A 27,995-nucleotide genomic window follows, 5' to 3' on the forward strand; every position below is an offset into this window, starting at 1 on the left:
GCCCACAACCCAGACATGTGCCCTTGACCGGAATCAAACACGGGACCCCTCAGGCTGCAGGCTGATGCTCTATCCACTGAGCCAAAACAGCTAGGGCTGTAAGTCAGTTCTTGTCACTTCCTGCATAAAGCCCTTCAGTAGCTTCCAAATATGATATGAATGGAATGAAATCCCATTTTTGCACCTCTGTCTAGTAGAATCTGGATGATCTGATCCATATTCACCTCTCTAAGCATAACACATACCACAGGTATCAATTACTCTGCCTCTCTTCCTCTGTCCTTGTGCCAAACTAGCCCTCCAGCAAGCCCATTTCTACCTTGGAGCTTTTGCACATGTTGCTGCTTCTGCTTAGAGAAACTTTCCTTTGATTCAGTATGAATGACATTATCCTGCCATCTTCAGAGAGGACTTAAAAAATTTTTTTTTTAAAAATTGATTTTAGAGAGGAAGGGAGAAAGATAGAAACATCAAGGATGAGACAATCATTGATCTGCTAAGAGAGGGCTTTCTTTTTAACAAGTCCCCACTGCAATCCGTATCACTCTCTAGCAAATTACCATGCTTATTTTTTATTTAAAAATATTTTTATTGATTTCAGAGAGAAAAGGGGCAGGGAGAGGGGGGGAGGGATTGAAACATCAATGGCGAGGCTGCCTTCTACAAGCCCCCTACTGGGGATCGAGCACACAACCTGCGCATGTGCCCTAGACCAGAATCTAACCCAGGACCCTTCAGGCCTCAGGTCAGCTCTATCTGCACAGCCCAACAGGCTAGGGCCATGAGTATTTTTAAAATAACACATAGCACTATACAAAATCTATTTATTTTCTTATTTATTGACCATCTCTTCTGTCTAGAAGGGTATATTGTCTTCGTGATTTTATTCTCATCACTTAGAATGGCGCCTGGCACCTTGAAAGGTGCTCAGTAAATATTTGTGGAATGAATAAATATCGAATGAAGGAGATTGCCTGGGGAATAAAAGTAGCAAGATGCTATCAAGAAAGGTTGCATCAATTTACTTCCTTGCCAACCATGTAGAAGAGCGTTCTATGCCTTGTACATCATTTCATTAGATGTATTTACCTTTTTAAGTTTGCAATCAATGTTGTTGTGTCAGTTCTGTGGTTGTGAATGTAGTTTAAAATGTCTATGGTTTCAGCCAAAGCCGGTATGGCTCAGTGGATAGAGCGTTGACCTGCAGACTGAAAGGTCCCAGGTTCGATTCTGGTCAAGGGCATGTACCTTGGTTGCAGGCATATCCCCAGTAGGGGGTGTGCAAGAGGCAGCTGATCGATGTTTTTAACTCTCTATCCCTCTCTTCCTCTCTGTAAAAAATCAATAAAATATTAACAAAAACCCAATAAAATGTCTACAGTTTCAAACAAGAGGTCAGTTCCTTAGACATCAGTGCTGCCTAGAAGGGAAGTATCTGAACTCTCTTGTTTTAAAGGATCCCTTTTGGGGCTCCGGTGCCTTTTGTCCAGACCACGTGTGCTCTTCAGGCGCCCCCGGCCCTTCGCAGTCCAAGAACTAAACCCCCGCAGCCCCCGGCCGCCCCCCCGGCCGCCCCGCGGCGCATGCTCCCTCCCACCAGAGCGCGGAGCCCAATCTCCGTGCTTCCCAGGTGGTCCTGCTGCTTCTCCTCCCCGCAGGCGTGCGTCGCGTGTGTCGCGGAGTGTTTGCGTCATCGCGCCGCGCCACGCCGCCAGTAGAGCCCAGTGAAGATGGCCGCAGCTGTTCTCAGTGGGCCGTCTGCGGGCTCCGCGGCGGGGGTTCCCGGCGGGGCCGGGGGCCTCTCGGCGGTGGGCTCGGGCCCGCGCCTCCGCATGCTGCTGCTGGAGAGCGTGTCCGGGCTGCTGCAGCCGCGAGCGGGGTCCACCATTCCTCCCGTGCATCCCCCAGCCCGTTCGGCCCCACATTTGCCCGGGCTCATGTGCCTCCTGCGGCTGCATGGGACGGTGGGCGGGGCCCAGGTGAGTCTGTGACCGGCGGGTGGGCGGCCCTGGTGGGAGGTGGGAGCGGCATCTGTGTGCCTGGTTCACCGAGCTGCAGCTGCAGCAGTCAGGTGGATGGAGGGAGGGAGAGCTGGGTGCAGAAAGCGAGTCCGGGTATCCGTCTGCACGAAATTCACGTATTTCGCCTTTTTCAGCCACGAGGAGAAACTGGAAAATATGGGCCTCGTTTCTCCATTGCTAGGCTATTGGTAGTCACACACGAATGGGTTCCATTCCAGGCCCCGTCGCTAGATCTATGATCTTTAGCTTCTTTTTCCTCAGTTGAGTATATATGTTTTTGCGATTTTCCCCCCCTGCCGAGTGGATGTGTATTTAACAAATACTTAACTGAACTCATTCTGAGGACCTTCCAAGCTTGGCAAGTACTGGATGCTTCAGGTGTAGATGTGCTGGTGATGAACGAAATGTTACAAAACACAGCATTGTATAGCAGTATTAGGTTAGAGGTACTGGAGTTTAAGCTGAGACCCCCAAGGATGAGTAGGGGTTGGTAGGGAAAGAAAATGGGAAGAGGGGCTCAGTCCGGGGGAAGGTCACGTGGGAAGGCCCTGTGGTAGGAGGGAGCAGAAAAGAAGGGAGTTGTGCCTGGGTTCTCTCAGGTGGAGGGGAAGAGAGTGGGTGCTAGGTGGGTCGGTAGTGGACAGATCATGTAGAGCTTTTTAGACGGGTTTGGTAGGGTTCTTTGGATCATACTAAGAGTAGAATCTAATACCCATTCAGTTCTGCAAGCTAGAAACCCAAATGCCATCCATCCTAAACACTTTCTTTTCTTGCTCACACACCTCCATATGCACGGTAATTAGGTCCTGTTGATTTTTTCCTCTGAGTAGTTTTTGCATCTGTCCACTCCTTTCCGTATCTTTGTCATTGCTTCCATTCTAGCTTGAAACCCCATCTTGTTCAGGTGAAGCCACTGATTCTAAGAAGATATAACATGTCTAACCTATGGAAGGTGTTCCTTTCATATCTCTTGCCCCAAATTCTACCCATGCTTCAAGAGGCCTTTCTTGCCCAGCCTTTGTTATGGGACCTTCCAAGCTCCATGCTTCCTTCCAGGAAGAGGGTTGTCACAATCTGCTGGGTAGTCCTATTATCTTAGCTTCAAATTTATTTGAATGAGGGATGACCTCATTTATTACTTGTATTACCGTTACTCCTCATTGTTGAGGGTAACAAAACTGTGCCTCTGCTGTCTCAGCCCAGTTTTAGAAGCAGGAGCTGATTACATATTTTCTCTTCCTTCTAAATCCTCCCCTGATTCATGCTCCTAAGTATTTCTGAAATGTTATATATCCTGCCTATGTACGTATGATTTCTTTCATCATCTTTTTCAAGTTTTCCCCTCCTCCCTCAAGGCGAGCTACATGAATTTAATGTCTTGTTTATTTTCTCTAAATGTCTAAAAGTCTAGTAGAATTTTGAGTAAAGAAGCTAAAGGTGATGTGGGAAGCTATTTAATATTAATATTTAATATTGCATGTATCACATTTTTTTTTTAGTATATCTTGCCTTGAGTGTTTTCTCCTTGTGTCTCTGATATTGGGTCCTCAGTACATGGGACTGTATGGTTTCCCTTGCTTCCCCACAGATTTTCATTCGGTAAACATTTATTGAGTATCTGTTATGTGTTAGCTACTATTCCTCATCTTTAGGTTAGATAAGCAAGACAAATTTCTTGAGAGAAATTCTAGTCTAGTGGAGAAGAGTAATGAAGGTAAGTGAATAGGCGTGGTGACTTGAGAGAAAAAGAGATCTGTTGATTGGTCCATCCACCTAGGCTTAATTACCAATATTGCTTTCCCATAGGCTCTGACAGGGAATTGAATTGCTGATTTGATTCTCTCCTTCTTATGATCTGTTGATTCCCTCTAATGTACTTTTTTTTTTTTTAAAGGATTGCAGGAAGTTAAAGCGAATCTAGTTTTTTTAAAAAATATATATTTTATTTATTTTTTTCAGAGAGGAAGGAGAGAGGGATAGAGAGTTAGAAACATCGATGAGAGAGAATCATCGATCAGCTGCCTCTTGCACACCCCCTACTTGGGATGTGCCCACAACCAAGGTACATGCCCTTGACCGGAATCGAACGTGGGATCTTTCAGTCTGCAGGCCCATGCTCTATCCACTGAGCCAAACCGGTTTCGGCTCTAATGTATTTTTTTGTTTCAGTTACTGTATTCTCAATTTCTGACTGGTTCTTTTTTTATGTCTTCTATATTCGTTTTATATTTTCTGTATTTACTTTCTATAATCTCTTTGTTGAAATTCTCACTGAGATCGTTTTGAACGCTGCATCTGGTAGATGGCTTGTCGCCATTTTGTTATTTTTCTGGAATTTCTCTGTTCTGTTCTTTCATTTGGGACATGCTTCTTTATCTCCTCATTTTGGCAGCTTCCCTCTCTGTTTCTATGTAGTAGGTGGCGCTACCATGTCTCCTGGTCTTGGTGGAGTGTCTGTGGGGCCCAGTGGTACAGTCTCCCTGGTCACCTGAGCTGGACGCTCTAGGTGTGTCCCTTGTGTGGGTTGTTTGTGAATTGTAGTTCCACCTTGATTACTGTTGGCACATCAGTGAGATGGATTAATCCTCAGGCTGATTGATTATGAGGACTGTCTGTGACTATAGTGGAGGAGCCGTTGTGCAGGGGTTAACCCTGTGGAGCAGGATTTGCTTTTATCAGGGTACTGGTGCCTGCTGGGTGTGCCCTCTGAGTATGTCATTTCTAGAGGTGGTTGGGTGGTTCTCTTATGTGGCCTGGCACTGGCACTGGATGTATTGTTTTGGGGTCTCTTGGGAGGTGCAGGCCAAGGTTAGCTGCTGCTTGTGCTCTGCTCAGAGCCACCTGGTACGAGCTACAAAGGGATGTGCAGATGGTTGCCATTTGCGCTGGGCTTGGAGGTGCCTGGGAGAGGCTAAGCTATAAGCTGAGGTTAGGTGCTGCTGGTGCTGTGTTTGGGCTGCTTAGCTAGTTGGCGCATGGTGAAGCCAGCTTCTGCTTGTTTGGGATTTGTGAACCTTTGTGAGATTTTAGGAAACTCTGAAGCGTGAGCTGAGATAGACTGGTTATTTTATTTAAAAGATATACTTTTATTGATTTCAGAGAGGAAGGAGGAGAGAGGGAGGGAGGAGAGAGGGACCTCTGCAGCTGAGATACCTCTTCAGATTTTTTATTGCCACACGTGGCTGTGGGACCAGCCTGTTGCACATCTCTGCGCCACCCCCCTACCAGTCTCTGTGTGGCTTCTTCTGTATGTCCTTAGTTACCGGACTTCTGTTCAGTTAGATTTCAGGCTGTTCTCAATGATGGGTGTTCTGTAGTTTAGTGTAATTTTGATTTGGTCATGGGAGGAGGTGAGTATAGCATTTACTTACTGTACACCATTTTGACTAGAAGTCTACGTTGGCATTCTTTTAAAAAAAATATCAATATATATTTTATTGATTTTTTACAGAGAGGAAGGGAGAGGGATAGAGAGCTAGAAACATCGATGAGAGAGAAACATTGACCAGCTGCCTCCTGCACACCCCCTACTGGGGATGTGCCCGCAACCAATGTACATGGCCTTGACCGGAATCAAACCTGGGAACTTTCAGTCTGTAGGCCGATGCTCTATCCACTGAGCCAAACCGGTTTTGGCATATGTTGGCATTCTTAACAGGTCTAAGGAAGCCGGGGACAGGAGGAGGGGGATTTGGGGGTGAAGGAGGGAGGGAAACAGGTGAGTTCAGTGTCCTCTGCTAGGTGCTGCTCAGGGATACTCGGGCGAAGCAGACCTGTCTTTGAGGTCTGGTAGCTGGGATGAGTGGGGCTGTCTCTGTAGAGCACTAATTTGTTGGGTGGACAGTAAAAGAAGGGATCAAGCAAGACATGACTTTGAGGAGAGTCTGCAGGACACATGTGGTGTGGGACCAGCCTGTTGCACATCTCTGCCCCTCCTACCAGTATGCTATATGTGTCACCTACTGAAAATAGGACAAAGGTTGAGGCCTCTAGAGAAATGGTCTTTTATCCTCAAAGGAGGTGGGACGTCAGAAAAGGCTTCATGGATACTGGGACACGGCAGGGCTTGGAGAAATTCTGCACCTTTAGCATCCTATTCCTGACTCACTTCCCTGTTTTCTTCTAGAATCTTTCAGCTGTTGGGGCGTTGGTGGGTCTCAGTAATGCTCGTCTCAGTTCTATCAAAACTCGGTAAGTCTTTAACCTTTTTTTTCTTCCCTCCAGAAGGATGTTTCCTTAGGCAGTGAGCTATACATCTGTCCATTACTGTCCTCCCATTTCGTCAAGAGGGTCGCTCCCAGGAGGCTGGGAGTGTCATTCTTTCATGAACTCACTTGAGCTGAATCTCACCGATTCCAGCCCCGCCTGGGACTGTGATGATCTCTGTTCCCTTTCCTTGCTGCCTGTACCTCACCCCAAGTCTTCTGAGTATTTCAGGATTTAGAAACCACAGTGATTGGAGGTGAAGTCTTGCTGTAGGTCTAGTCCAGTGAGTGTGAAAGAGCAATAAATAGCTTTCTCTGAAGTCTAGCCTCCACCTTGTTATCACTCACTTCTTTCTTACCAGGTTTGAGGGCCTCTGTCTGCTGTCTTTGCTGGTTGGGGAGAGCTCCACAGAGATGTTCCAGCAGCACTGTGTCTCTTGGCTTCGGAGCATTCAGCAGGTCTTGCAGGTAAGGATTCAGCCGCTGCCTGGACTCCGCCCCCTCCCCCTACCATTCCTTATTCTCCATTCGGGATGTGGTGTTTTCTTTGTGGCTTGCACATTTAGTTCTGAGGACAGAATCATTAGCAGTTTTCTGATAGGAGGGAGGATAAGCTTCAAATGGAAGTCCTTTTAAGCTTTTTGATATTTTCATCTACTGAATTACTTTAATTCATCTGACCTTTCACACACTGTAACTTCTGACTGTTTCATTTCCTCATTAGCTTTTCTTAGTAGTGACATTTCTAAAGTTACCTTTTCCAGGTGTTTGATTTTTTTTTTTCTTGCCCACTCCTTTCTTTCTCTTTCAACATTTTAATTTTTTTCTACTTTTACATCTTTGATGACATCTTCATTTACATCTTCATTCTGAGCACATGTGGCAGGCTGCGTGCTCAGCTCTGGGAGACAGTGGTAAGATGGACGCGGACCTGCTTCATGGTGCTTAGTCTTGCTCGGGGGCTGGGAAACTTTCTATGAAGTAAATGTTCACAGGTAGTAAATCTTTTATGTTTTGCGAACCACATATGGTTTCTGTTGCCTGTTGTTTTTTTCTTGGTTAGTTTGCCAACGCTTTAAAAATGTAAAAATAATTTTTAGCTTGTGGACCATCATTTAGCTGCTTCCCACATGCCTCCCACTGGGGATTGAGCCTGCAACCTGGTCATGTGCCCTGACCTGGAATTGAACCTCGACCTCTTAGTTCATAGGTCGACGCTCAACCACTGAGGTATGTTGGCTGGGTGGGCACATTTTTTTTTATGCATTCCAGAGAGAGAGGAAGGGAAAGGGAAAAAGAAACACCGATATGAGAAACATTGTTTGGTTGCCTCATGCATGCACCCACAACCTGGTATGTGTCCTCACTAGGAATGGAATCCACAACACTTCAGTGTGTGGGACATAGCTCTAACCACTGCACACACTGGCCAGGCCCAAGCCGTTTTTTCTTTCTTTAAAAATACTAATTTTTTTATAGAGAGGAAGGGAGAGGAATAGAGAGTTAGAAACATCGATGAGAGAGTAACATTGATCAGCTGCCTCCTGCACACTCCCACTGGGGATGTGCCCAAAACCAAGGTACATGCCCTTGACCGGAATCAAACCTGGGACTCTTGAGACACTCTATCCACTGAGCCAAACGAGTTAGGACCCAAACCGATTTTTCTTCATGAGTTCCAGGGTAGGTTTGAACTAGCTTAGAGGTGCAGTGATTTTGTTGCAGCTGAGACTTTTTTTTAGGCTGGGTGTGCTCTTCACTGAAGGGAGGTAGAATATGGGATAATCAAGCTCTTGAGCTCTTCCAGTTAGGTCTTTCAGTTGTGGATTTGTTTCTCTCACCATCCCCCAAACAAATTCTGAGGACCCCAAATACCCCTAAAACGAAAATGTAAACACGTTTTTTCTATAGACAAATAGTTTACTTTTGAATACTCCATGTCTCTAATGCACTCTATTCCTAGTGGATCTGATGGTAATGTTGACATTAACTGTGGCGTTTCTCAAAAGCTGCATGTTGTCATACCTGTCATTCCTCCTCTTGGTGACCATGAAGATGAGGTTGAAAGCATGGGTGTTGTTGCTTTTTAGTCCCAGGACCCACCTGCCACGATGGATTTGGCTGTGGTGGTTCTGAGGGACCTGCTCCGATATGCAGCCCAGCTTCCTACACTCTTCCGGGACATCTCCATGAACCACCTCCCTGGCCTTCTCACTTCCCTGCTGGGCCTCAGGCCAGAGGTGAGACACCTGCCCAGTCCCTCTGCCCCTTGGCCCCTTTTAATGCCTGCCTTACTCTGACCGCCTGGATTAAGGAATGTGATGGGAAGTGATTGGGGAATAGGATCAGAGAAGTGAGGAGAAGGAAGGGCCAAGAAGAAGTGTCTGAGGAGGGACCTTGAGAGGTTGTGGGTGGAGATGGGGGCATTGGACTCTCATCTCTTCCTTACTTTTCTGCCCACAGTGTGAACTCTCAGCACTGGAGGGAATGAAGGCATGTATGACCTATTTTCCTCGGGCTTGTGGATCCCTCAAAGTAAGTATTCATGGAAATTCCTCTTCCCACCAACTTCAGCCTAGTAGCGCTCTCACCTCAGATGCTATTGCTGAGACTTCTAAGCACCTGTCTTCTGATTTTTCTATCATTGATCGCCGTAGCTATAATTATACCACCTCTTAGCACTTCACATGCATTATCTCATTTAATCATCACAGATGAAGAAATTGAAATTAACTTGCCTAAGATCAATAGAGATGGGAAACTAGATCTGATGCTGAAGCCCAGGCTCTTAGCCATGGGCTCCTTCCTCTTTTTGCCCTCCTCCTCTGTACCTCTAGAGTGCCCTGCCTCTTTTTTTCCTGCCATTTGCTCTTACTTTGTTCCTAAAACTTGTAATTTCCTCCAGGAAGTCTTCCTGATTTATTACTTCCTTGTAACAACATCGCCAACACGTTGTCTTATATTCCTGACTAAATTCCCTTAGTCACTTCCCTACCCTTTCCCCCATGATCCATACAAGATGTTGTACTAATGAGCATTAGTAGGTCATAGGAGATGTGGGTCAGGTAAGAGAGGAGGTCAGTGAAAAAGTTAACTTTGTTTTCTTTTTTTCTTTTTAATTGATTTTGTACAGAGAGGAAGGGAGAGAGATAGAGAGTTAGAAACATCGATGAGAGAGAGTCATCGATCAGCTGCCTCTTGCACACCCCCTACTGGGGATATGCCCGCAACCAATGTACATGCCCTTGACCAGAATTGAACCCGGGACCCTTCAGTCCCCAAGCCAATGCTCTATCCATTGAGCCAAACTGGTCTCAGCTTAACTTTGTTTTCAACTCTAACTTGAATAAATTCTGCCAAAGCAGTAACAGTTAAAGGCCCTTTATAATTGGCACATCTGTTGTTTGCAGTATAATTGGATGTCAACTAATACCTAAGAACAAATAGGTGTTCTCCTGTACATTAAATGTTCTCTGTTTTATACTCATAGTTTGATAAACCATTGGGCATCTTACTCAGATGGAAGCACAAAATTTATATAGAGAACTGGAATTAGCATCAGATTAATAATTGTTTTGTATAATTGATGTGGTTAACTGTACGAGCCATCAGTACTATCAATTAGAGGGGAGTTTGCCATTCAAATGATCTTGAAAGTAAATTCACCTGGTTCTATGACCAAATCAAGGAAGTAAAAGAAAGGGTAAGGAAACTGGTATTTATTAGGTACCCACAATGTGCCAGGCTCTCTGTCGAGTGTCTGAGTTGTCGTCTCATTTTATTATTATAGTCATTGTGTGGAGTTGGTGTCACCAAACTAACCAAGAAACAGGCCCACAGGTGTTTAACTAACTTAACTCAAGGTTGGTATCAGATCTGTTTGCCTTTAAAGCCTGTTCTCCACACTCCTCCTCTCACACACATACACACTAAACTCTCTAGAAGCTTTTAAGAACATAGACAGGATTGGCAGGTAGGCTTCAGCACTAACACCAGCTCAGATCAGTTGTTAGTGGCTTGAGAAGGATTGTGAGCCAGATGGGGAGCGCTGTGCATGCATGCTGTGATCTGGGGGTGGTGTCTGCAGGGGTGGTTAGTTGTATCTGAAAAGTCCCCGAGCAGATGATGCTCCTCAGAGAACATGGAGTCCTGTCCTTGTTGATTCTTTATTTTCATGTGAATGCCACTAATGACAGGAAGTAGACTCTTCGGGTGAGCAGGGCAAGACTTTTGTCAAGAAGGTATTTGGAGTAACTCGTGGATTTTACTAAAGCTTTGTGGTTTTTATTTTTTTATTAAAGTTTTATCAAGTTTAGTAAAAACTGCCTGCCTTCTAAAATTATCAAATTACATGGGCTCGACAGATCTTTGTCCCTGACCCCTCACTGGTCAAAGTTTGTAAGGTGTTACTGCAAATGTCTGCTTTGATTCAGCCCGGTTTGGGGTTGTCTGTATCTGCCTGCATTCCCCATGAAAGTGGGAGTATTGTAACTTCAGGGTCAAGATTTGAATAGTCTGGGAGGCTAGAATGCCAAGTGTTTTTCTCTGTTTGTGCTTCTTAATTTTCGTTGTGAGTGGTCAGGAACATTCATTTATAATTTATGCTCTTTTGTCAGACTCGTAGTTTTATTTATTTTTATTCTTTATTTAAAGTATTACATATGTATCTTTCCCCCCAATTGGCCTTTCGCCAGCCACCCTCACCCCCCAGCATATGCCCTTACCTCCCTAGTGTCTGTGTCCATTGGTTATGCATATATGCATGCGTGTAAGTCCTGTGGTTGATCTCTTACAACTCCTCACCTGTTTCAACCCTGTCCTGCCTTCCCTCTAAAGTTTCAGAGAGGAAGGAAGAGGGAGAAAGAGATAGAAATATCAATGATGAGAGAGAATCATTGATTGGCTGCCTCCTGCACACCCCCTACTGAGAATAGAGCCTGCAACCTGGGCATGTGCCCTTGACCAGAATAAAGCCCAGGACCTTTCAGTACACAGGTGGACGCTCTATCCACTGAGCCCAACCAGCTAGAGCCAGACGTGTAGTTTTTCAAGTTACGGCCTGCATTTTGAGTGTCCTTTCCAAACCAACAACGCTTTCATATGTTGTTAACAGGATATGTATGCCTTTATGTCTTTAAGAGTGACATGTCACCTGAAGAACTTCTCACTGTTGAGGGTGTTGAGGATTTTGTCTTTGTTGCCAGCATGTTCGATAAGAATGTTTTGTACAAAGGCCCTAGGGGCAGTTGGTACTGAGAAAATCTTAGGAAACATACTTGCCATTTTGGAAAGTTTATCTGTTTTCTGTCCCATCCTCCAGAAGCTCCCAGGGCAGTTGCAGTCTCCAAGCTCAGGGTTACTCCTCCTGAATGGTGTATCTCGAGCATTCTGAGTCCATGAGGCTATTTCTGGAGAGGGTTCGCCTCTCCTCGCCAAATCCGATAGTAATTCCTTGGAAGCAGTGGGAGGCCTAAGCCCACGAATTCCTTGGAATCAGTAAGAGGCCTAACCCTGCGAAAAATCCATTAGTAATTCCTTGGAGTCAGTGGAAGGCCTAACCCCACGAATTCCTTGGAATCAGTAAGAGGCCCAACTCTGCGAAAAATCCATTAGTAGTTCCTAGGAATTAGTGGGAGGCCTAACCCCTCTCTTGAGAGATACCCGGAGTGTGCTTGTGCGCTTGCATGCCAAGTGAAATATTTGAAGTGAGCCATGGCACAGGTCACCTGTGGTCCGAGCCCTGGCTTATTGCAGTCACATGCACAGACTTTCGTTGGCCTCAGCCCAGCTTTTGGAGCCAGAGTTTCAGGAAAAGTGTGAGCTGAGTGCCCCTATAGTTGGGGCTCTGGCAGGTCTCTAAGAAATCCTTTCCTGGGAGAAGCCGGTGAGGCAGGAGACCTGTGGATGGTTACTGTGTTTGGGTTGAAGTGCTCTGAGTTCTACCATATCTGACATGAAAGTGCTGTCCAGGTCCCAAGGGCAGTGGTTCCTCGTCTCTATCCTGGTATCAGCTGTAACAGTGCTTGTCTTGTGGTCGGTGAGAATCACAAAGTGTAATGTGGGCAACTCAGTGGTTGCTGCCACAGGTCAGTGGGAGTGAGTCCTTGGAGGGCTGGTTTCCTAACCACACACTGACTGACAGGCTTCTGCTCTTACTTTGCTCCCATAAGCCCCCTGCCACGTGTCTGGTGCCCCTGCTGATTTGTCTTGAGATTCGTGATTTCCCACCCTCCCTTCCCCAAAGCCCATGCTTTCTAGGCTGGGACTTAAGGCCTCAGCCTCTTCTCCTTGGCATCTTCTGGGTCTGTAGCTCTCAGCAATGTTTCCCCTCTCTGGTCTCCTAGGGATTTTCCCCTTTCTTTTACACTCAGCTCAGCCCTGCTCTCCCTAGTCCTGCCTCCTAGGATCGCTCCCTCTGGATCCTCCCTCTGTCCCCCTCTCGGTAGAGTGAATGCTACTGAGGGTTCAGGTGGTGGATTTCCATATACTGGTCTTCCTGACTCATCCCACTGAAAGTGGGAATCCCATCTCATTTCTTTCTAACGGTCTCCTTCAGTGTTCTTATCCCTTTTTATACCATGGACCCCTTCTTAAATTCATAAAATAAAATACATAGAATTTTAAGAGAAATCTATTGAAATATATATTTTAAAAAAGTGTGATAGAGTAGTATGTGCTTCTTCATGAATACCTATGTCAAACAACAAGATCTAGCAGCAAGGCTAATATCTACTACTGAACTTCAAATTAGTGATACATGTGAATGGTATTTCAACATACCCTGTTACAATTATAATGTGAAATGAAAATGAGAGACAGCCAGAGGTACTGCTAATACTACTGTGGCTTTTTGTTTACATTTAAAGTGGAAATAAATAATAACTTTTACTTACATGTTAGTGAAAATGACACCATTCCCCCTGCCCCCATCAATTTCACAGGCCCCTTTGATTCTGCCCCCAGGCACGTTGTGACCCAGGTAGAAAGAACACTTCTCTGCCAGCACCTTCACATAGCAGGCAGACTAAATGTTTGCCAACTGACAGGTTACTGCTCTGAGATGTGCTGCCTCAGTTCTTCTTCAGAGGCCTCCCCTCCCTCTGACCTTGAACTGCCCTCATCCCTCTAATTAGTGCCTCAACTCCCAGCTTGGACCACCGCTTCTTGTTTAAGCCCGTAGGGAGCTGGGTGTGGGGCTTGCTGCTTTCCAGCACTCTGTAACCTTTTGGCTTGAGGGAAAATTGGCAGCAGGGAGTATAATGTCTGTGGGGCACAGGCCAGACCCTTTCCCCACCAGACAGGGAGGCTGAGGTTGAGAGCTGACCTTCAGGATGTCTTTCTCCCATGAGAGCATGTCTGCTTCCAGGCATGATGCCCCGTAGAATGCTTTGCTGCCTGTGTCTGCAGGAAAGAGAAAAGGCCAGGGCTTAGATTCTGCTGCTGGGAATGGACAGGGTGGATGTCTCTGGCCCTTGGAGCTGACTCACCAGCCTTTTTCTCTTTTCCACAACACAGGGCAAGCTGGCCTCATTTTTCCTGTCTCGGGTGGATGCCTTGAGCCCTCAGCTGCAGCAGGTAAAGGAAAAGGAGGCAGATGAAAGCGTGGGCATGAGTTGGAACTTCTCATTCTTAGCATTTCTCTCTCTTTAAAAAATTTAAAAAAAAATTTATTTCAGAGAGGAAGGGAGAGATAGAAACATCAGCAATGAGAGAGAATCATTGATTGGCTGCCTCCTGCAGCCCTCAACTGGGGATTGAGCCGGGTCCTGGGCATGTGCCGTGACTTGGAATCAATCTATAACCTCATGGTTCATAGGTTGACGCTCAACCACTCAGCTATGCCAGCCGGGCAGCATTTCTCTCTTGGTACTGCTTGGACCATGTTCCCAAGTCCCTCCAGGCTGGCATACTCAAGAGGCACAACATCTGTATGCTTCTGCCCCATCGTCCCTTTTCTATGTTCCCTAAGAGCTGTCTGTGATCTCCTTTTCTTGGCATTGGTGGCGCTGGGGGTGTCTGGCTGGGCTGGATTCCCATCGGACCAAGCTTCTGACCTTTCTTCTGCAGTTGGCGTGTGAGTGTTATTCCCGGCTGCCCTCCCTGGGGGCTGGCTTTTCCCAGGGCTTGAAGCACACTGAGAGCTGGGAGCAGGAGCTACACAGTCTGCTGGCCTCATTGCACAGTCTGCTAGGGGCTCTCTACGAGGGAGCAGAACCAGGTAGGGACCATGGCCAGTAGTCAGTGGCAGAGTGGTTGGGGAGCGTGGCAGCAGGGAACCAGGAGGGTGGCCCCGGGAGTTGGACCGTTGATTTCTAGGCAGAAGGGTGGGTCATCCACCAGAAACGAAAAGGGAGGGGATGGAAAGCCCTGGAGTGTGACGCTGCTGTGTTTACGTCCAGCTCCTGTGCAGTATGACAGCCCTGGGGTGGAGATGCTGTTTTCCCCCGCAGAAGATGCTGATGCACATAACCTTTTCCGGCTTCGGCAAAGGTTTTCCGGTCTGGCCAGCTGCCTGGGGCTCCTGCTCAGGTGAGCGAGTGCTGGAGGGAGCATGGGCCTGGAGAAGGAGGGATTGATGTGGGGTGTCTTCTGCATCATGAGGAAGGAGCTGAAGGGGGGCCAGACATGCTGGGGAACCAGTTCTGAGGATCTCCCTGCTCTGATTCTCTCCAGCTCTGAGTTTGGGGCCCCCGTGTCCATCCCTGTGCAGGAAATCCTGGATTTCATCTGCCGGACCCTCAGCATCAGTGCCAAGAATATTGTAAGTGGTGCTTGTCCTCCGTTCACAGTCCTCAGGACCCAGGGCAACCAGGAAAGTGGTCTGGGGTCTGAAGCTCCCCAAATGATATCATCCCTGAGGTTGTCTGGCCAGCGCCTTGCTTCTACCCGATTGCCATTATTCTTTGTGCTTCTCCCGACACATGCACAGAGTGGTTTCTCTGTCCTTGTGCGAGGACTCCTGTAGCACATGCTCCGAGGGGAGGGCAAGCAAGGGGGCCAGCCGGACATTGCGAGAGGGCAGCTCCCCTCCCCTCATCCTTCCAGACTCTGTTTTATAGGATGGGGTTTGATCTTGTTTGGAGAGGCGGGCCGGGGTGGGTTTCTTACAGGTGTGTCCATATGTATTTAGTCACACACATCTCCGTCTCCCTTTCCCTGTCTGTGTCTCACTTCCTGCTTTTGCCAATTCCATTCTGCAGAGCTTGCTCGGAGATGGTCCCCTGCGGTTGCTGCTGCTGCCTTCCATCCACCTGGAAGCCTTGGACCTGCTCTCTGCGCTCATCCTTGCGTGAGTGGGACTGGGCAGAGTGTGAGGAAGGGACTGGGACATACTGGGAATGGAGGTCATGTTGTGTCTTCGCCTCAGGTGTGGAGGTCGGCTCTTGCGCTTTGGAGCCCTGATCAGCCGCCTGCTTCCCCAGGTCCTCAATGCCTGGAGCATCGGTAGGGATACTGTCGCTCTGGGCCAGGAGAAGCCTTACAGGTGACCGTCAAGGATGGGGATCAGGAGGAGAGGGTGGTGAGGCCCTGCAGGTGGGCTGGGGGCTGAGGGAGGAGAGGCATTCATGAGCTGCCCTGCTCACTCCACAGTGCCATGCGGACCAAGGTGTACGCTGTGTTAGAGCTGTGGGTGCAGGTGTGTGGTGCCTCGGCCGGAGTGCTTCAGGCAAGTGCCTCAGGAGAGGCCCTGCTCACCCACCTGCTCAGTGACATCTCCCCGCCAGCCGATGCCCTGAAGGTGAGTGAGGCTCTGCCCACATCCCCTGTGCCAGGGCTTTCATCCTGCACACCTGGCCCATGTGAGCCGCCTCATGCACCACCGTCTCCTCACTGTCCTGCCTTCCTGTGTGCCTGTGAGTGTGACTTGTGTTCCCCTCCACCACCAGCTGCGCAGTCCCCGGGGGAGCCCTGACGGCGGTTTGCAGACGGGGAAGCCCAGCGCCCCCAAGAAGCTAAAGCTGGACATGGGGGAGGCTGCGGCCCCTCCCAGCCACCGAAAGGGGGATGGCAATGCCAACAGCGATGTGTGTGCAGCTGCGCTGAGAGGTGGGTGAGGCCTGTGCCCGGCACCTGCAGAGTGCTGGGATGGCTGGGGCCATAGCCCCAAACCAGGTGTTCAAGTGAGGGTGTGGATAAGTGCAGAACCGGCTAAAAAAGCTTCAAGAGGGGCCAAAAGGAGCAGAAGCAGCCATGCAGCTCCCAGGGCAGGGACAAAAATCCTGAATCTGCGGGAGGGAATGGTGCCTGCGAGGGTTGGGTCGTTTATATTTTCCCCAGGGTCTCATTTATCTTGTTGGATATCCTCTGCACGTGCCAGGACAGCTGTGGCAAAGGGTGAGTCCCTGCCTGTGGAGCTTACATTCCCTCCAGGCAGGCCGCTCAGCGGGGTATCCTTCCAACACAAGTGCTAATCTGGAAGCAGACAAGGAGTCAATCACTGAAGTTAGTGGGTGACTTTCCTTGGGGTTCCCTGTATTGCACTGCCTGTCATACCGCCCCCCCCCCCTATCCCCCCATGTGAAGAGGAGAGCCAGTGCTTCTCAGATAGATAAATGCACATTGACAGTGCACCTACATTATCCCAGCCCTGTGTAGCGAGATCCTCATTTCCTGGTGGAGAAACGAGCTTAGAGCAGTTAAGTGACTTGTGTGAACATGGGCTATAGAGGCCCTTCTCTCAGTCCTGTTAATAGCAGGCCTCTTACACCTGTTCTTCTCCCCAGGCCTCAGCCGGACCATCCTCATGTGCGGGCCGCTTATCAAGGAGGAGACTCACAGGGTTAGTGGAGCCTGGTCCCCATGGAGATTGGGGCGGGGCCACTGCCTGCCCATGTGAGGGGCTGTGCCCCTGGAGAGCATCCATTGCAACTTGGGAGGGGGCCCTGGAGAAGGGTTGGATCGTCTAGGTGGTGTCCCTAGTTGTGCTCCGTGTCCTTTCCAGAGGCTGCATGATCTGGTCCTGCCCCTGGTCATGGGTGTGCAACAGGGCAGTGTCCTAGCCAGCTCCCCATATACCAGCGCCCGCTGCCGCCGGGAACTGTACCGTCTGCTGCTGGCTCTGCTGCTGGCGCCTTCTCCTCGCTGCCCACCTCCTCTCGCCTGTGCCCTGCAAGCCTTCTCCCTGGGCCAGAGGGAAGACAACCTTGAGGTAACTTTAGACGGGCCGAGTCCATCTCTTAGGTTTGAGGGTTCTTTTGTTTCTGCTACTGGCAGGCTCTCCTCTCTGGTACCATAAAACCCTGTATTCCTGATGCTCACACTTGCTTCCTCTTCCTTCCTCAGGTCTCTTCTTTCTGCTCGGAAGCACTGGTGACCTGTGCTGCTTTGACCCATCCCCGGGTTCCTCCTCTGCAGTCCGTGGGCCCCACCTGCCCCACACCTGCTCCAGTTCCTCCTCCTGAGGCCCCGTCTCCATTCAGGGCCCCACCCTTTCATCCCCCGGGCCCCCTGCCCTCAGCAGGCCCCATGCCCTCAGCTGGCTCTGTGCCCTCAGTGGGTCCCCTGCCCTCAGTAGGCCCCATGTCCTCCGCAGGCCCAGTGCCCCCGTCAGGCCCAGTGCCTCCAGCACGTCCTGGACCTCCAGCCACAGCCAACCACTTAGGCCTCTCTGTCCCAGGCCTGGTGTCTGTACCCCCGCGGCTCCTTCCTGGCCCTGAAAACCACCGGGCAGGCTCAAATGAGGAGCCCATCCTTGCTTCTAGTGGCACTCCCCCACCGGTGATACCCCCAGAGGAAACTTTTGGGGGGAAAATGCCCAGGCCAGCCTTTGTCCACTATGATAAGGAGGAGGCGTCTGATGTAGAGATCTCCTTGGAAAGCGACTCTGATGACAGTGTGGTGATCGTGCCTGAGGGGCTACCGCCCCTGCCACCCCCACCCCCCTCAGACACCACCCCACCTCCTGTTGCCCCAGCTGGGCCACCAGCAACCTCCCCTCCATTACCGGCCAAGGAGGAGCCTGAAGAGCTTCCTACAGTCCTGGGGCCTCTCCCTCCCCCTCCACCCCCTCCTGTTCCTGGCCCTGTGACACTCCAACCACCGCAGTTGGTGCCTGAAGGAACTCCTAGTGGGGGAGGACCCTCAGCCCTGGAAGAAGACTTGACAGTAATTAATATCAACAGCAGTGATGAGGAGGAGGAGGAAGAGGAAGAAGAGGAAGAAGAGGAGGAGGAGGAAGAGGAGGAAGAGGAAGATTTTGAGGAGGAAGAAGAGGATGAGTATTTTGAAGAGGAAGAGGAGGAAGAGTTTGAGGAAGAATTTGAGGAAGAGGAGGGTGAATTAGAGGAAGAAGAAGAAGAGGAGGAGGAAGAAGAGGAAGAGTTGGAAGAGGTGGAAGAGTTGGAGTTTGGCTCAGCCGGAGGGGAGGTAGAAGAAGGAGGACCTCCACCCACCAGCGTGCCTCCAGATCTGCCTCCCGCCGAGTCCCCCAAGGTGCAGCCTGAGCCAGAGCCAGAGCCTGGGCTGCTGTTAGAAGTGGAGGAGCAGGGGGCGGAGGAGGAGCGTGGGGCTGAGACTGCACCCACACTGGCCCCTGAGGTGCTGCCCTCCCAGGAGGAGCTGGAGAAGGAAGGGGGAAGCCCCGCAGCGGGGCCGCCACCTCAGGAGCTAGTGGAAGAGGAGCCCTGTGCTGCTCCGCCAGCCGTGCTGGCCGAGGGGACTGAGGGTGCGGGTGATGAGGTACGCCCCCCACCAGAGACATCTGCAGCTGAAGAAATGGAGACTGAGACGGCCCCTCTCCAGGAAAAGGTGAGTGGGCTGGGCTGGGAGGCATCTCTGGGTGGGGAAAGTGGGGGGTGGGGGGGTGGGGGGGAGGCTGGCTGGGGGAAGAGGGGTTGCAGCTGCTTGTGTTAGGGAAGGGCTGTGTCCAAGTCTGCCCCACTCCTGTATGAGTGTGAGACTGTTTTGAATCTTATGTCTTTGTCCCTCGAAGGAGCAGGATGACACAGCTGCCATGCTGGCTGACTTCATTGATTGTCCCCCTGATGACGAGAAGCCACCACCTGTCACGGAGCCTGATTCCTAGCCGTCTCCCACACCCCCACTCATTTCCAATAAAGTTATGTACTTTGACATGGACCACTGCTGCTGCCTTTTGCCACAATTGTGTCTTGCCCCCGCACCCCACACACACCTTCTGCCTGCGTCAGCACATCCCTGGCAGGAATTTGACAAGTTCACCCTAGGCCTTCCTACCCATTCTTGAGATTTGGACATTCCTGGCCAGTGTCTGATCCCTTTAAGCAGTTCTATAATACATATTCCAGGCCCTGCTGGGGTGCGTGTGTGAGCATGAACCTAGAGGTGTAGATGTGAGGGTATTGAAATCTATGGACTGGAGGTAGGTGCCCATGATTCTTTCACTCCGTCTTTTGAAGGGTGAGCATAAGGAAAGGACCTTGGAAATACAGAAAATGGAGTGATGTCCCAACTGTATAATCTGAGGAGTGATGTTTGAGCTAATTTGGGGGAAATCTTGGGGTTTTAAAATTTCCCTCAATTTATTTTTTCAAAAATGTAAAGGCTGGAGAAACCAAGATGGTGGCCTAGGTAAGCACCTAAGCTGCCGTCTCGCACAACAATTTTATTTTATTTTAATTTTTTAAAAGTTTATTTTTATTTTATTTTTAAACCTTTATTGTTCATATTATTACAAAAGTTACTCATTTTCCCCCCCCTCCACCAGGTTCCTACCCCACCCTCTGCCCTTTCCCCAACCCCCATTGTCCTCATCTATAGGTGCACAGTTTATGTTCAGTCTCTTTTCGCACCCCCCAACCCCCTTTTCCCTGAGAATCATCAGTCCTCTCCCCTTCCATACCTCTGATTGTATTATATTCAACAGTTAATATTGTTCATCAGGTTTTTTAATTCCCTTGCTTTTTAAATTCACTTGTTGATAGTTACATATTTGTTGTTCATAATTTTTATCTTTATTTTCTTTCTCTTCCGAAAGAACCCCCTTTAGCAATTCATATAATTCTGGTTTGGCCATGATGAACTCCTTTAGCTTTTTTTTATTAGTGAAGCTCTTTATCTGTCCTTCGATTCTGATTGATAGCTTTTCTGGGTAGATTATTTTTGGCTGTAGGTTCTTGCTATTCATCACCTTGAATATTTCTTGCCATTCCCGTCTGGCCTGCATATTTCTCTGTTGAGAAATCAGCTGACAATTGTATGGATGCTCCTTTATAGGTAACTACCTGTTTCTCTCATGCTGCTTTTAATATTCTCTCTCTGTCTTTTGCTCTTGGAATTTTAATTATGATGTGTCTTGGTGTGGTCCTCTTTGGATTCCTTTTGTTTGGGGTTCTGATGCACAATAATTTTAAAACAACTAAAAGACAGAACGGACATCATCCAGAAACACAGGAAAGCTGATGGAGTGGGAAATCTACAACCAGAAAGGAGAGAGAGACTCACAGATTGGATTGGGAGCTGCAAAGCACTGAGGTAGGGAGATGCTCGTGCACAGAGAGAAGGGGCGGCCAAATGCCTGTCTGGCAGGTGGGGAAAGGAAGTCCCTGATAGCACTGAACCCTTTCCGACTCTACTGAACCCCAACCCTGGCCAAAACCCCATAGACCCAGGCTCATACTGGTGGAGTCCGGACTGTAGAGAAAGGCACCTGGAAACTTACTTAGAGACTGGGAGATCTGGGAGTCGCAGTGGGCAGAGTCTACAGTCGCGCACGAGAGAGTATGTACAGAGAGGCTTGACCATGGAAGTTGCCTCGGCCTTTCCATAGCAAAAGGAGTAAGAAGCTCCAGACTACAGAGACCCAATCCAATTCCAGGTGAGCCTGTGGGGCACCCACGTTCTTGCACGGGGAATCTGGATGGTAAGGCGGAAACTAAGGGGAGCTGCAGTAGGCAGAGGCCTGAGGCGCATGCACAAGGGCAGGGCTGATTGGAAGCCAAGACTGTCAACTCAGCCCTAAGACTCCGCCCCATCCAAGCTGAGTACAGAGGCTTTTGCAATTTTGCAAATCTGATCCTATAAGACTGTCTCCTATACAGAAGGTATCCCAGAGTAGACACAGCTGATACATCCAATGGGCCTGGAGGTCAATTTCTCCTAGTGATACCAACAACAATCAAGACTTAACTACAACAAGGCTGTACACACAGTCTTCAAAGGGGAGCACCAAGAGTGTCTATCTCAGGTAACCGGGGAGGCTGACCCACTGAGCCATATAGGACACCAAACACAAAGCGATCCTACCAACTCTGGGAAGCAGCGAAAATGCCAAATCAAGGAAATAGATCTCAAACGAAAGAGATGGAGGAGAACCAAAGACTGGATATAGAGTTCAAAACCACTGTTATAAGGTTTTTCAAGAATTTCCTAGAAAAGGCTGATAAATTTAACGAGAGCAAACTAGAAACTAAATATACACTGACTAAAATAAAAAATATTCTACAGAGATCCAACAGCAGGCTGGAGGAACATAAGAATCAATCAAAGATTTGGAATACAAAGAGGCAAAGGACACTCCTCTGGAGAAGCAAGAAGAAAAGAGAATCCAGGAAGTTGGAAGATAGTGTAAGGAGCCTCTGGGACAACTTCAAGTGTACCAACATCAGAATTATGGGGGTGCCAGAAGAAGAGAGAGTGCAAGATACTGAAAACCTATTTGAAGAAATAATGTCAGAAAACTTCCCCCACCTGGTGAAAGAAATAGACTTACAAGTACAGGAAGCACACAGAACCCCAAACAAGAGGAATCCAAAGAGGAACACACCAAGACACATCATAATTAAAATGCCAAGGGCAAAAGACAGAATCTTACAAGCAGCAAGAGAAAAGCAGTTGGTTATAAGAGTGCACCCATACGACTATCAGCTGATTTCTCAACAGAAGCTATGCAGGCCATAAGGGAGTGGCAAGAAATATTCAAAATGATGAATAGCAAGAACCTACAACCAAGATTATTCTTCCCAGCAAAGCTATCATTCAGAATTGAAGGGCTCATAAAGAGCTTCACAGATAAGAAAAAAGCTAAAGGAGTTCATCACCACCAAACTAGTATATGAAATGCTGAAAGATATTCTTTAAGAAGAGGAAGAAGAAGAAGAAAAAGGTAAAGATAAAAATTATGAACAACAAATATCTATCAACTAGTGAATCTAAAAATCAAGTGAATTAAAAATCTGGTGAACAGAATAAGCTGGTGAATATAATAGAATCAGGGGCATAGAAAGTAAGCGGACTGACAATTATTGGGGAGGAAAGGGTGTGGGGGGTACCAGAAGAGACTGGACAAAAACCATACACAGATGGATAAGATCAATGAGGGTGGTGAGGGCAGAGGGTGGAGTGGGAACTGGGAGCTATGGGGGGAGGGGGGAGGAGAAACAATTGTAATCTGAGCAATAAAGATTTATTAAAAAAAAATTCAAGGCTATAGAAAAGTTAGAAGAATAGAACAATATAACACCTTTGCATAGGTTAAGCAGTTGTTAACATTTTCTCATGTCAGCGTTTATAGTGTCTGTAGCTACATATAGACTTGTATTTATGCACTTACGTCTGTAATCAATACAGTTATATGTGCACATTTTTTTGTGTGTGGGCTCACATAAAAACTTGCAGACATCATGACCCTTCTGACATCATGACCCTTGACCCGTCACCTCTAAGTTTGTGGCTCCTCTGGTCCCTGAGCTTTTCTCTTTCCTTCTAGTTGTAGGATTTCCACTCAGTCAGCTTTCCTGTGGTTTTGGATGATGTCAGTTCTGCCTTTTAGTTGTTGTTTTGAAATTGATGTGCAAAGTGGCATTTTAGGTGCTTACCTAGGCTGCCATCTTGGTTTCTCTTCATACACTGCTCTTCACTATGGGGAGGCAGGTTCACTGGTCAAGAATGCTCCAATTCTTAAAAATTAAAAAAAAAAAAATTGATTTCAGAGAGAAAAGGAGAGAGAGAGAGAGAGAGAGAGAAACATCAATGAGGAGAAAGAATCCTCTATTGCCTGCCGCCTGCATGCCCATCCCTAGGGATCGAGTCGGAAACCCAGCAAGTGCTCCTGACAGGGAATCAAACTTTGACATGTTGGTTCAAAGGTTGATACTCAACAGAGCCACACCAGCCAGGCTCAAATTCTTGAGATCCCTCCTTTCTATGTTCATGGACACAGATTAGAGTGGATCACACTGGATGTACTTCAGCTCAGTCTGAGTCTTGTGAAAACTAATGTGGAAAGTACCTGGCACTTGGGAAACAAGATTGTTAGAGGCACACAGATAAAACTTTCTGATCATCTGAAGTGTGGTGTCTACAATCCTGAGGACAGGATTAAAGGAGAGAGCTCTGGGGCCTCTGAAACCATCCCTCCAGGTCACCATGGGCTTGTTAAGCAGGTCCCTTGGGAGGCAGTCACTCTGTAGTAGAAGTCCAGGCCCTTAGGGGATGGGATGCAATCCTCTGAGCCTTAAACCCAAAGGCACCATCGTAAATCAGTGGCAGAGCTATTCCAGTCAGATAAGCTTTCCCTGTCCAGTCCCTGCATAGAAAATCCTAAAGTTGTGAATGTGTTAGAAATGTTCCTGGCACAGAGGCCCTCATCCATCTCTCTCCTCACAGGCTGTCAGGTAATGGCATTTGTCAGATACCCTGAGGAATGTTTGCTCTGACATACTCTTGTTCTTCAGGCTCCCCTTCCTGTCAACATACTCTGTCTTCAGTTAGAATATTTATAACATTTATATTTACTTTTCTTAACCTTTTTGCTTAGAAACCACAGAGGGTCGGACCTGCATTGCCACCATCTGTCCATCATCCAGATATCATTGCTGACATGTACACATGAATATCTTCATATTGTTCATAAATTGTTTCTATTTGGAATATAGTAAGGGGATCTACTAAAAGTTGGCTTGGCAGATGATTTAACCACAGTATTATATAAGACACAAATTGCTTCCCAAGATAGCCACTTGGCTTGACGAAGCCTGTAACTATTGTGTCCCGCAGGGCTGCTTAACCTAGAGTTCAAGGATGAAATTGTATGCAATATTTTAAGCATCTGTTTGTGTGTGTGTATATGTGTCTGTGACTTTGGGTGTGTGTAGCCCAATAGGTACTATCAGATTCTAAAACCTGATTGTCTGTGACTCCAAACCTTAAGATCTCCTGAAACCTTAGTTTTCTGCCTCTTTATAATCTTACAGGAAAATATTTAATTTCTCCTGCATTTTAAATGTTTCACTGAATAAATAAATTATCCTGCCCTTTAACTGATAGAGGCAAAACACTACTTTGGTCATTAAAATGCTCTAGCACTATTGGCTTTGATAGTCTCTGCTCAAATAAAGACTAGTACTACTTCATTTCCAAGCCATGCAGCGCTATCTGAGTCAAATTTTCTTTTTTTCAAAAGAGAGGAAAGGTATCATTTACTGTGCTGTAATTATTAATTCATCTGTTCGTTCATTTATTTTGTGTTTACTGTATATGTATCTTGGGAGTCTGCTGAAACCTTCTGGCCATTAGTATTTTAGATTGTAATCCCATGACTAATCCCCCCCCCCCCCCCCCCCCCAGGTTCCAAGGTTTGAATATGCTCAAATTTGAATATGCTTCTTTAAAAAAACATATGGACTTTTTCACCTGAGAGGTAGGTGAGAAAACAGAACACAGTATTTACCTATGACTCCTGGACCAATAAGGTAATACTAAGTAAATACTCCTGGGCCAATAAGTAAATACTCAGCCCAGTACTCCTCTTCTTTTCCCCTAAAGAGCTGTACAGAACTCTTTTCCAAGGCTCATTTTTGTGTATTATTTCCTGGATCTTCATGGTTGTTTAGAAATGGGTTAAATTTTTTCAACTCTTCTCCATAATGTCTCTTCTGCAAAACCTATAGTATCTTCGCCAGTATATATCTCTGATGGTGATATGTTTATTCATGTTGGATGGAGACAGGAAAAAAATCTGCCCCCTCCCCCCCCCCCCCCATATTGGATTTGCTAGAGGCCCACCTATATGTTGACAGCCACAAAGTAGAATGCCATTTGTTGGACAAATTCGGTTTAACCCTTTATGCCTGTGCCTATATAGTTCTGTCTCTTATAAGGCAAGGGGCCTATCCTCTCTATCAACCTTTTTGATACAAGGACTGGGTTAGCTTTTCTCTCCAGGCCTTCTTCTCCTTCCTCTCCTTGGCTTCTGAAGGTTTGTTCCAATTATCAATTGGGATAATGAATCATCCTAAAACTTAGTGATCTAAAACATTAACAGTCATTTTAATGACTTAAGACATTACCTGAAACATTAACTCAGTGACGTAAACATTAACAATCATTTATTGTTATTTACAGTTCTGATGGCTCAGCTATTATTCCCACTTAGGGAATCTCCCATGGTTGTAGTCAGACAGTGGCTGAGGAAGGAGACATCTCAAAGGCTTCTGCATTCTCTGTGCCTGGTGGTCGATATTGCCTGTTCACTGGTATCTCAAGTGTGGGCTGTTGGCTGGAACATCTATATGTGGCCTTCTCATGTGGCTTGGGTTTCCTCACTGCATGGTGGCTAGGATCTAAGAGGAAGTAGCCAAAGACAACATGGTGCAAGGAAGAGCATGACATTTAACCTAGCCTTGGAAGTCACATTGCATCACTTCCATTGTAGTCCATTGGTTTAGGCAGTCACAGAAGTCCAGACAAGACACAAGATGGGAGAATCTAGATTCCACCATTTGATGAGAGTAGTGTCAGTATTACAAAAGAGCATGTGAAATGTTTGATATTATTGCGGAAATATTTGAAAAACACAATCTGTTCCAGTCCATGTTTTGATCACAAGTCACATCCCTCCCACATGCACAGTACATTCAATCCTTTCCCAAAATTACATTCTCTAATATATGACATCACTTAAAAATCCAGGATCTCATCCAGATGTGGATGAGGCTTCTTGGGTGTGGTTTCTCAGGCATAGCCAATGAGATTTGGTTTAGTTTTACTGCCTGTGAATTCACTGTGGCTCTTGGATTTATCCTCTAGGCCAGCAGTCGCCAACCTTTTGGACCTCATGGACCACCAATGTTCTGAGGAACCATTGTTCTTGGCTCTTTCTCTTCTAAACCATCCTTTCCTTTCAATAAACAGTAGCCCATGTGTATAGGTAACTAGTCCCTTAGCCTTATTCTTTAAATTTTATTTTATTTTATTTCCCTGTTGGCTATAGCTTGAGCATTACACATTCTCTTCCCTTTCACCTCAAAGGGTGGTCCTTTGTATGTAGCCACATCATCATCGTTAGTGTAAAGTTCCAGGCTGGATCTGCTTCCATATGAGGTACCTGGTCAGGGCCAAATATATATATATATATATATATATATATATATATATATATATATATATATATATATATATATATATATATATATACATACTAGAGGCTGATGCACGAAAATTCATGCACTGGATCCCTCAGCCCAGCTGGCCCCCTCTCACAATCCAAGAGCCCTCAGGGGCAGAAGGCAACTTGGTGATCAGGGGAAGGTGACCCATCGTACCTCTGCTGCTGCACAAACCTCAGCTGGCCTTGGTTACCTGAGCCTCAACGGCTCTGGGTGGCTGGTTAGCTGCCATCCAAGGCTTGCCTGTGCCTTGGACCAGCCCTGGGCGGCTGGGAAGCCGACATCTGAGGCTTGCCTGCACCTTGGGCGTCAACTGGACAGCTGCCATCTGAGGCCAACTCAGTGGCTGGGGGCTGAAGGGACTTGGGGACTCTGGATGCAGGCATGCAGAGTGGTGGGCCCAGCCTTGCCGCATGCCTGCCACCCTGGTAGGGCTGAGGGGACTGGGCACCGCCATCTTGTGGCTGTGGGTGCTGCTATCTTTGAGAGTGTGGCAGTTAATTAGCATATTTCCTCCTTATTGGCTGTGGATGCTGCCATCTTTGAGGGCAGGGCAGTCAATTAGCATATTTGAATAGCTTGAAAATGAGTACTCCATCCAACTTGGACTGGAACCAAAAACTGTGTCCAAAGTGAGCTGGAATAATTGTGAACTGTCAGGCAATTTGCTCTTGCAATGAACATGTTTAATGATGTCAGGGGCTAACTGCACAATAGGAAATTGTCAAAATTAACTTTCAAGTAGAATACAATTTTTGTTGAAAAGAAACAATAAAAGTCCTAGGTTTACATATATATTTTTTCTTTATTTATTTTTTTAATTTTATTTTAATAAATCTTTATTGTTCATATTATTACAAATGTTCCTCATTTTTTCCCCCTCCACTGCTCCCCTCCACCAGGTTTCCACCCCACCCTCTGCCCTTTCTTCATCCCCCACTGTCCTCATCTATAGGTGCACAATTTATGTTCAGTCTCTTCCTGCACCCCCCACTCCTCTTTTCCCTGAGAATAGTCAGTCCACTCCCTTTCCATACCTCTGATTCTATTATATTCACCAGTTAATATTGTTCATCTGGTTTTTTAATTCCCTTGGCTTTTAGTTTCACTTGTTGATAGTTACATATTTGTTGATCATAATTTTTATCTATATCTTCTTCCTCTTCCTAAAGGACCCCTTTCAGCAATTCATATAATTCTGGTTTGGCCATGATGAACTCCTTTAGCATGTTTTTAATTTGTGAAGCTCTTTATCTGTCCTTCGATTCTGAGTGATAGCTTTGCTGGGTAGAGTATTTTTGGCTGTAGGTTCTTGCTATTCATCACCTTGAATATTTCTTGCCATTCCCGTCTAGCCTGCATAGTTTCTGTTGAGAAATCAGCTGACAATCGTATAGGTGCTCCTT

At 47.1% G+C, this 27,995-nt stretch overlaps 1 protein-coding gene across 1 annotated transcript; it reads left to right on the top strand.

The window, feature by feature from the left end:
• Positions 1 to 1,693: 1,693 nt before the first annotated feature.
• PELP1 (proline, glutamate and leucine rich protein 1) lies at positions 1,694 to 19,306 on the top strand. Its single transcript, XM_084863256.1, has 17 exons — positions 1,694 to 1,979; positions 6,148 to 6,212; positions 6,589 to 6,694; positions 8,317 to 8,466; positions 8,690 to 8,761; positions 13,742 to 13,801; positions 14,294 to 14,444; positions 14,626 to 14,755; positions 14,900 to 14,987; positions 15,427 to 15,515; positions 15,594 to 15,710; positions 15,818 to 15,965; positions 16,114 to 16,273; positions 16,951 to 17,006; positions 17,169 to 17,375; positions 17,510 to 18,973; positions 19,158 to 19,306. Exons 1-17 carry the CDS (start codon positions 1,731 to 1,733, stop codon positions 19,248 to 19,250), a joined length of 3,405 nt encoding a protein of 1,134 aa, XP_084719382.1. The 5' UTR covers positions 1,694 to 1,730; the 3' UTR covers positions 19,251 to 19,306.
• The last annotated feature ends 8,689 nt before the right edge of the window (positions 19,307 to 27,995 follow it).

The sequence above is a fragment of the Pipistrellus hanaki genome (genome assembly GCF_964339955.1).
Source record: "Pipistrellus hanaki genome assembly, chromosome: 16".
In the NCBI taxonomy this organism is placed as follows: Eukaryota; Metazoa; Chordata; class Mammalia; order Chiroptera; family Vespertilionidae; genus Pipistrellus; species Pipistrellus hanaki.

Excerpts from the sequence above, each read along its gene's own strand:
- PELP1 (XM_084863256.1), top strand. The coding sequence starts at position 1,731 with ATGGCCGCAGCTGTTCTCAGTGGGCCGTCTGCGGGCTCCGCGGCGGGG. Across the intron at positions 8,467-8,689 it reads TGCTGGGCCTCAGGCCAGAG|TGTGAACTCTCAGCACTGGA; the intron begins GTGAGACACCTG and ends TTCTGCCCACAG. Across the intron at positions 16,274-16,950 it reads GTGTGCAGCTGCGCTGAGAG|GCCTCAGCCGGACCATCCTC; the intron begins GTGGGTGAGGCC and ends TCTTCTCCCCAG.